This window comes from Channa argus, chromosome 5 (genome assembly GCF_033026475.1).
Source record: "Channa argus isolate prfri chromosome 5, Channa argus male v1.0, whole genome shotgun sequence".
In the NCBI taxonomy this organism is placed as follows: domain Eukaryota; kingdom Metazoa; phylum Chordata; class Actinopteri; order Anabantiformes; family Channidae; genus Channa; species Channa argus.
In genome coordinates, this window is record NC_090201.1 from 15,900,441 (window position 1) to 15,909,900 (window position 9,460).

Sequence of the window (9,460 nt, forward strand, 5' to 3'; positions counted from 1 at the left end):
ACAACACTGGCAACAAGTCTCACTCAGGGAGCAAACACTGTCACTCTCAGCACACTGAACAACAAAATACTGACAACAGAGAGCATTACAAAAAAGACATTTTACCATTAAAGTGTAAATCCTTTTTAAGATAAATCAATGTTTTACTATAGAGTAAGGTATTTGCATTTTATTGCGTGTACTAAATTATTTTATTGTTTATTCTAACAAGAAATTAATCAGCAATGCAGCAATTTGTTCCATTTGTTGATTCCAATTCTTGCACAGTGACTTACAGTACTCTCCTGGATTTGGCCACGTTTTTATTTCTGGCAATGCACCATTTCCATTTCCATCTAAAATAAAGTAAATCCCCAGTAGAGCACATATGCATAGCTAAGTGTGTATTCTTGAACAGAATCTTACCTGAACATATTGATAGCATAGTTCTTTCACACATTCTCCATGTTCCATCCCTGTTTCTGCTTGCTCATGACCCAAACACAGGTCACCTGTGTAAGTATAGTGTTTAGCAAGGAATGGTCTCTGACTGAGTTTATGAATTTTTGGTAACTGTGTTTATTGAATGCATTTTGTGTCAAAGCAATGAAAAGTGATTCACAGTTTGCTCCACATGGACTTCTGTTTTGTTGACTATCTAAAGAGTTTTGACAATGGGACTTTTGAGCAAATCTTGTTAGCAATTGAAAAAAACTGGCTTTTTGATATGACTTAGTTTATTAAAATATTTTTGACTGTTGCATGTCGCCCCAACATAAAGGAGAAGCCCCCAAATGGTTGTCAGTTTTATCTGACAAAACAGACCTTAACAACAAAATGTGTGTTTGTGTGTGTGTGTGTGTGTGTGTGTGTGTGTGTGTGTGTGTGTGTGTGAATGCCCTGTTCTATCGGTTTCATCTGTTTCCAAAGGAAAGACTGGTTATGTCAGTCTCTGGCCACTCCTCACAGAAACTCTTTTCACTCAGTCTGGTGTTTTCTTTCAGATGAGGAAACAATTCAACAACTCAAGGTAAAGTTTGTATTTTAATTATATTTAACATTATAGTTTAACTTATGCTTAGCTTTTCTTTAAGGTTATTTATGAAAACACTGCTGTTTTATTTAGTATTTATGCACTTAATCTTGAGATTACTTCTAGAAATCTGAAAGGTAAAATAAATAATTACAAATAAGTACAAATAATTAGATTATTAATGAATTTTTTGACACAACAATGCCTTCAGTTTGCTGTTCTGTAGGCGTATCTTCTGTAAATCAGTGCAATTTTTGCAATCTTTGTCACATCATGTGCAGACTTAAACATTGCAGTAGAAGTGCATTTGGCCAAGAAGACAAAAAAACAAACAAAATAAACAGGGACAAAGTGTATTATTTATATGGTCAACACTGAAGATAAACACTCACAGGCCTGAGCAGCGCTCTTACTGTGTTTGATGATCTCCTCAGCTCTTGTGCCAGTAAAAGGTTTACATTTGTCATTTTTGGTGACAATGCACATGTAAAGTAGGACTGGTTGCCAAGAAATTAGACACAATCATTCATGTTCTTCAGATGTACTGTAGTAATTTGTAGTAATTCCTACACTTTTCATCTAGCCTAATCACGATGGTTAAGTAATTTCATTTATGAAATATATCAAATATAGTGAATCAAAGCACTGTTGTGCTAACTGCTAACTGACGCAGACACTTTGTATTGGTTCATATCATTTTTACATCTGATTTGGGAATGTGATAAATTTGGTTTTCACCTTTAACCGTTGTGGCCTATGTAGTAAAGTAAAGTGAGAATATTGATTAGAAACTTGATGATGTTAATCACTGTCTGAGATTATTGAATGGCAACAAACATGTATGTTTAATATGATCTAACTGGTTTTAGTTGTAAGGGTGAAATTTACCAAAATTAAAACTTACAGGTGAAAATGAAGTTGATGAACTTTGGGACAGGACCAGGACAAACTGAGTCTAAACCTCCGGGGAGGGACCAGTGGGCCAGTAGGGTGGAGTTTATCCTGGCAGTAGCTGGTAACATTGTTGGATTAGGAAATGTCTGGAGGTTTCCATTCCTTTGCTATAAAAATGGAGGAGGTAAAACTTTGTTCAGTATTCAGTATTATTATAAAGGTACTGTGATTACAGCACTTTGGATGGTGTAGAAACTCAAAGAACAAGCTTATTATTAACTTTGTAAATCAATATAAATCAATCATACATTATTATTTGTGTGCACAAATGTATGCAATACTACATTTAAACAATACATTTATTTGTATTTTATTTCAAAGGGGCTTTTTTCATACCTTATGTTTTGTTTTTGCTGACCTGTGGGATTCCACTCTTCTTCCTGGAGACATCTCTGGGCCAGTACACAAGTCAGGGTGGAATAACATGTTGGAGGAAAATCTGCCCTCTTTTTGAAGGTGAATCTTCACAATGTTTGTATTTTGTTTTATCAGGTACAAAAACAGATGTTCTTTGAAGCAATATACATGTAATGTAAAGATAGAAATACAGTATATAGAAGATGCAGCTGTGTCGTCTAGCGCCCGAAAATACCCCTGCACATTTAAATTCAGACGAAGATTAATACGTTTCCGACATGATTTCTGATGTGAAAAAAGTAATGTAACTTTGCACTTTTGCTGCTTCAGTGTTAAAGTTGTAGTTCACTGTAAAAAACCCTCATCAACTTTGAAGTTAATCAGCTCAGCACCACACATGAGACAGGAACCTAGTAGAGCATTAATAAATGAACATAAAACTGTCAGTCTGCCTTGCTGAATGCTGATGCTCCTCTGGGTCTGGGTGTGTAAACAGGTGTTTGCTTTCTACCTAACATATAAACTTTAGGCCGGAATGTGAAACCTTTGTGTGATGTTATGTTTTTTGAGTCTTGCCCCCAAATCACCAAAGAAGGGACTTTGCTCTATTTTGAAAATTGTTCTGTATGTTACTGCTTACTGTTACCCGAATATGCATTTACCATTATTATGTAGTTGCTTAGTTGTAGTTGCACTGATTGTGTATTCAGTTGTCACTTTTATGTATAGATTTAGATTTGTAAATGATCTTTAATTCTGAATGTGAGTTGTGATGTTTCCCCATCCATTAGCATCCTCTGGTTCTTAGTATCATACACAAGCAATAATAGTATTTATTTATGGTTTTACAATTTGACATCAATGTTCCTCTACAGGCTTGGGGTACGGCAGTCAGGTGGTTGTTCTGTACACTGGCATATATTACATCATTATACTGGCTTGGACGTTTCTCTACCTGTTTTCATCCTTCAGGTCTGAGCTTCCATGGGCGAGTTGCCACAACAGCTGGAACACAAGTGTGTCATGAGTTTATTTTCCATCTGTAACACCTGTGCAGTATGTTTTACTTTGATATTTCTTTTAAATTGTGTCTTTCTTCTTTATAAACAATCTTAGATGGCTGCTTTGAGTATGGGAAAAACCAAACGTCTCCTCTGCACCTATACAGAAATAGTACATCTTCAGTTGTAGAATTTTGGGAGTGAGTGTCACTAATGAAATTATCATTTAAAGGCTTTTTTTATTTCATGTATGTTTCTTAATAAACTAAATTTTACAGGAGGAGAGTTTTAGGTTTATCTGATGGAATTGAGAAAATGGGAGATATTCGTTGGGACTTAGCACTTTGCCTTCTTCTTACATGGATACTGTGTTACTTCTGTGTCTGGAATGGAGTGAAGACCACAGGAAAAGTACAGCAACATTTTTGTTAACCTCTATTGTCTGATTTTTTTTAAAACCCTGCTCTTATATTAATAAGTAAAAAAAAATGACAGAAATGTTTGTCATGTCTTAGGTGGTGTATTTCACCGCTACATTTCCATATGTAATGCTGATAGTGTTGCTTGTTCGTGGTCTCACCTTACCTGGAGCCAAAAACGGGATTGCATTCTACCTTTACCCAGACCCATACCGGCTCACTGATCCAGAGGTACTGTTTACAAGTATACTTTTGGCTGTAATCATCACTATCATCATCAACATAAGAAAAAATATGTTTACCCTTTTTCACTTTTAGTTTCTACTTCAAGTCACAAATATAGACTTACACAATGTGTTTAGGCTAATAACATACAATTACAAGAACATGCAAACTCCTACCTCAAATCCTACATTTTTGTGTTTTCATATATGTGTTAGATAAATGTAATTGTTGCCTAGATTATGTTCTTGTAAGCCAAGAGAGCCACAGAAACATGGCCAGGATGAGAGACAAGTGTACAAGGTAGAAACAGAGACCCAGGTCCTTTGTGTAGTTCTGTTTAAGGAACAATAAAGTACAAGAAAATAATGTGGTTTTGCTTCTGTTGTTGACAAAGTAACTTTATCTAATGCACCAAGTAACATTTTACATTTCCCTCAGGTAATGCTAGTTATATAATTTATCCTCAGGGGATAATGAAGGTCTATATAAAACTGAAATGGCATTGTTGTGCTTCTAGCATCACAAACAATGTACATTTTGCAGATACTTTCAATATGACTGTGTGTTCTGGCAGGCACTTCATTGAAATATCTCCTCATTATAGACACAGTAAAATAAATCACATTCTTCTTGGGAGACATAAATGTTTACACACCCAAACTAAGCAAAAACTTCATCAAATGTCTCAGGTGTGGTTGGACGCTGGCAGCCAAATCTTCTACTCCTATGGAGTTTGCACAGGTGTTCTGACTTCTTTAGGAAGTTACAACAAGTACAACAACAACTGCTACAGGTTTGTTTGTTGTTTACAATATTTTCAGTGGCTCCACTCGGTTCAAGCTTTTTTCAAACTGCTTTCTTTGATTCACAGGAAAATTAATAATTTAATATTCCTCCCACAGAGACTGTGTTTACCTGTGCCTGTTAAACAGTTTCACCAGCTTTGTTGCTGGTTTTGCCATTTTCTCTGTACTTGGTTTCATGGCAAAGGAGCAAAATGTGGATATATCTATGGTGGCTGAGTCAGGTACTGTATGGAGGATTAATAACATTCGACAGAAACCTAGAATTGTTTCAAGAACATAATAATTTTTTTCCCTTTAATTTTGAAGGTCCAGGGTTAGCATTCATCACTTATCCGCGTGCTGTGGCTTTAATGCCACTTCCTCAGCTTTGGGCTGTTTTCTTCTTCATTATGTTGATCTTCCTGGGATTAGACAGTGAGGTAAAATATCGGCTCTGTTAGAATTGTAATGGATTCACATAATACACACAATACAGTTATTTCTTTTAAATAATGCGACAAATGTTTTTCACTACCACAGTTTGTGTATCAAGAGTCATTGGTCACAACCATCTCCGACATGTATCCCTCATCTTTTCAAAACAACTGTTGCCGTAAACTCCTTCTTCTTGCTATTTGTGCTGGGAGCTACCTCATTGGCCTTCTGATGGTGACAGAGGTGAGTAGAGGTGCAATGATTTCTTAATCAAATAAAACTTTATTTACAGTAAAGATAAAACTGTAATTATTCCTGATGTTTTCTGATTGTAGATACATTTAGAACAATATACCGGGCAAAAACAGAGTGCAGATAATTCTGTGACATTTTGAGGGATTTTGTTCCTTTTTGTTTGCAGGGAGGTCTTTATATTTTCCAGTTGTTTGACTACTATGCCTGCAGTGGGATGACACTCCTGCTTTTTGCGATACTCCAGTCTGTCTGTATTGGATGGGTCTATGGTAAAGAAAAGTTTTAACTTGGTACAATCTGCTGCAGCTATTGTTGGATCCTTCTTTGATGATGCTTTGATGAGTCCATGATGTTGCAAGATCAACCTGAGGTGACCTGAGAGAGTTAACAGAAAAAGGAGCCTCAAACTAATAATGACTTTCAAAGTTCTATTAATGCCAATAAGCAAGCAATAAGCCCAATTCACTTTACTAACAACACATTTTCTTCAGGTGCGGATCGGCACTATGATAACATAAAAGACATGATTGGATATCGGCCGTGGCCTTTTATGAAATATTGTTGGCAGTACTTGACACCGGCTATCTGCACAGTAAGTATTCAAAATTTAGCCATATCTGCTGAGTAACTGTTTATGATTTGTTAAAACAGCAGCCAGAGAGATAATTGTGGATACAATCCATACTGTAGCCCTTATTTACAAAGATGCTATTTTGGTTTAGAAAATGAATTCTTAGAAAAAGTTATATGTTAGAACCCAGAGAGGAAAGCAACAAATATTGTCGGTATAAGAACTGCAGCAATAGTGAAAACAAGTTACGAAGGCTGCTGTCTACACTTGCATGAGTGGAACTTAGAAGTGAGCAGATAAGCTGTGTTTGAGGCAGTTAGTAAGACTTTTATTATCTGCTTGCTTTCTTTTAGTGTACCTTTATTTTCTCTGTGGTGAAATATACCCCACTCAAATTCAACAACACCTATGAATACCCCTGGTGGGGCTACACCATTGGAGGATTCTTGACTCTCTCATCAACACTCATTGTTCCTCTGTGGATGCTGTATGCTGTACTTGCGACTCCAGGGACGCTGAGACAGGTACACTTACATACAACAAACCCAAATAGCTTAAACCAGAGGGACAATGGTTTCAAACAAACCAACACTGCAACACTGTTAATTTTGTGCAAAAATGTCACTCTAGTACTTTATATTGCTTTATTATAACCTATAGTTTAGCAAGGTAAATAACTACTGTACTTAGTTAAGAACAGGGAACAACATGTGGTTGTGGTTAAAAGACATCAGCTTTGACTTTTGGTAGGAAGAACTAAAGTGGGATGATTTGTTGATCCTTTGTTGCTCAATCGTTCTGCGGACACGAGAAGAACTTTAACAAAATTAATGCCAAATTGTCTCTTTTTCCACACAGAGGCTTAAAGTTTTGTCCACTCCAGCGATGGATTTACCTACTGCAACATCAAAGAAAGCATCAACTCATGTAGCGTTTCAGACATTCACAGGCTTGTACACACTGCGCACAGCAGAAAACGACAGAGATAACAGAGCTCAGGAATCAAGTATTATTTAAACCTCCAAAAGAACTGAAACATTAAAACAATAATGAAATACTATCTGAACGTGTCAGTCAATGCTGTGTGGTGCTATATCTCTGTTACTCTCACATTTCTCATTCTGCATCAAGTCTGATGTCTGAAACCTGGATGTTTCCTAGCTGGATTAAGTTTAAACTGCAAGGGAACCGAGTTTTTGCTATATAAGAACCTCACCGTTCATGAGATCTGACACGCAAATTTAATACATTTTGTTTTTAAGTTGGTGTTGAATATCCCTTTTTGAATTTGATAATATACTGTAGCATAAATATACAACCCAGACGATGTTTAAAATGTGAATAAAAATAAAATGCAATGTTTGGCAAATCTCAAACAATATTTTACTCACAATAGAACATAAACAACATATCAGGTGTTGAAACTGAGAAAGTTTAGCACTATTAGCTCATTTAGAATTTGATGGCAGCAACACATCTCAAAAAGCTTCTTCTGTGCCTCTTATTCAGTTTTTTTGAAGTTAATGAGACAGAAACTTAAAACAGATAATGCTTTGCATCTTTGCTTAATGATGGCAAACACGATTAATTAATGGAATTGAAAAAGAAAAGTCGGTAAAGATGCTGTCACCCAAAAGCTCAAAGGTCCATCTTTCTTTAAGTTTAACATCTACTAAATCAAATCAGTCAACTTTGCAAGTTTTGTTCATGGTTTGACTTCTGAAGTGGTTAGATTATCTATGGTTCCTGTTTATCATAAATAGTGGACTTCTTGCTACAGTTCCAACAGATTTACTTCCATAGGAGTGTGCTAAGTACTTGTATACCTGTAAACCAAAAAGGTAATTCCAATTAAGTGTGTGAATTTACAGGCAGGCCCCCTTTTGATCTAAGCTTTTTTGGACTTCTTGCCTGCCTCAGGCTTACAAGTATCTCCAAGCTTTTATATCAATCCTATTTAGAGCTCTGCTCTCACATCACTCTACCAGGTGCCTCACATTAGCACATCACCCAAATGTTTCACTTTGTTAAAACAGGTTTTAATGCCTGGATGTATGAATATTAGCAGCTGTATAAAAGGTTTTTGTGTTATTTAAAATATATTTATTACTACAAAGTAAGTTATTCTTTAGTTGCTATTGGTCTGATTTTTTTACATTTACAAAATTCAAGTTTCTTTGCAGTGGGTCTGTCTCTATTGTCTACATAAAAACATTTTCAATCAAATCAAGGGCCGACATCTCATCAGTGTTTTGTAAAGGACCAACAGTAGACAATGTGTTCAGGAAACATTTATGTGCTTTGTAACACAATCATGCATTCAGTTTGTATTTAAGTACTAATCTTCAATAATTTATTGATTACTCTGCATTGGTCTCAAATACACACTTGAACATAATTTAAGTCACAAAGACAGAGCACCTAACATGAAATGTTATGGTTCTTATTGTCTGTGTGACTTACTAGGGACAGTGAGCCCTATTAGTTGGTCCTAAACAAAAAAATCTCATCATGAGTATTAAAGTTGAGAGGACTGACATATTGAGCAAAAATGACCTTCAGTCTTTGTCCTCAGGGACAACCTGCAGTCTGTAATTATATGTGTTTTGAAGGAGACAGGTGTCACCTCTAATGTGTGTGCTCTGACTCCTGACATTCTTCTCAATCGTGAACAAGGTGTGAATCCAATTAGTGAGAGCAGAAGATTTCAAAAGGCCAAACCCTTGGGTCTAGTAGCTTGCTAGTGACAATTTTTGGATGCTGTAAGCAAGTAAGCAGATAAACACAAGCTCCTTGTTTTTGTAATCCCTCTTGTGGGAATTGGCATGCTTTACAAAGCTGTGTGACAGATGGTTTCCTGTTTGTACACCCAGAGCATGGAGGCATTACCATTAGACATCACATAGATTACTTTCTCATCTGTGTACTCATTTCAGTGTTTAATTAAAGCAAACCCGATTTGCTCAGCAAAAATTGTAAATTGTATTTTACTGTATATTTTGATTTCTTTGACCCAAGTGTAAAATGTTTAATTCACAAAACAAAAAGTATATTAATCTTGTGAATGTGGTGAATATATCACAGTAAATAGCCATGTTAGGAAAAAAGGTGTATAATTCTAATATTATTTGGTCTTAATGAATTAAAACATTTTCTTGCGACTAACCAAAAGCATTGTATGTTTTCTGAAGTTGCCTTGTCAACTGAGTGAAGTCAATGTGTTGATCACTGTATTAGACATACTGTACATCCAAATATATGAATTATAAAAATGAATCTCTGTGAATAAATGAATGAATGAATAAATGTGAGCAAAATCTAATTTATACAGTAATATACTTACAATAGCTTAATTCAAAGGGCTATGGGACTGTGATTATGATAGAATATACTTTATATGAGAACAGTGATCTTTTATTTGTGGTTACTCGCACAGGGGCCTACTG

At 35.7% G+C, this 9,460-nt stretch overlaps 1 protein-coding gene across 4 annotated transcripts; it reads left to right on the plus strand.

Annotated features, from left to right (window-relative positions):
- Window positions 1-946: 946 nt before the first annotated feature.
- LOC137128087 (sodium- and chloride-dependent GABA transporter 2-like) lies at window positions 947-9,147 on the plus strand. Of its 4 annotated transcripts, XM_067505777.1 has the most exons (15): window positions 947-1,009; window positions 1,919-2,090; window positions 2,288-2,422; window positions 3,199-3,339; window positions 3,440-3,524; window positions 3,603-3,735; window positions 3,840-3,974; window positions 4,658-4,761; window positions 4,871-4,995; window positions 5,081-5,193; window positions 5,294-5,431; window positions 5,610-5,712; window positions 5,935-6,035; window positions 6,368-6,538; window positions 6,873-9,141. In XM_067505777.1, the coding sequence occupies exons 2-15, from the start codon at window positions 1,925-1,927 to the stop codon at window positions 7,029-7,031; spliced, it is 1,809 nt and encodes a 602-aa protein (XP_067361878.1). In that variant the 5' UTR covers window positions 947-1,009; window positions 1,919-1,924; the 3' UTR covers window positions 7,032-9,141. The 4 variants fall into 4 exon arrangements, with proteins under 4 accessions (XP_067361878.1, XP_067361879.1, XP_067361880.1 ...); XM_067505778.1 differs by lacking the exon at window positions 3,199-3,339 and having other exon boundaries at window positions 6,873-9,144; XM_067505779.1 differs by lacking the exon at window positions 947-1,009 and having other exon boundaries at window positions 1,952-2,090; window positions 2,353-2,422; window positions 6,873-9,143.
- The last annotated feature ends 313 nt before the right edge of the window (window positions 9,148-9,460 follow it).

Coding starts and splice junctions, on each gene's coding strand:
- LOC137128087 (XM_067505777.1), top strand. CDS start 1,925: ATGAAGTTGATGAACTTTGGGACAGGACCAGGACAAACTGAGTCTAAA. Junction 5,432..5,609: donor GCCTTCTGATGGTGACAGAG/GTGAGTAGAGGT, acceptor TTTTGTTTGCAG/GGAGGTCTTTATATTTTCCA. Junction 6,539..6,872: donor CTCCAGGGACGCTGAGACAG/GTACACTTACAT, acceptor TTTTCCACACAG/AGGCTTAAAGTTTTGTCCAC.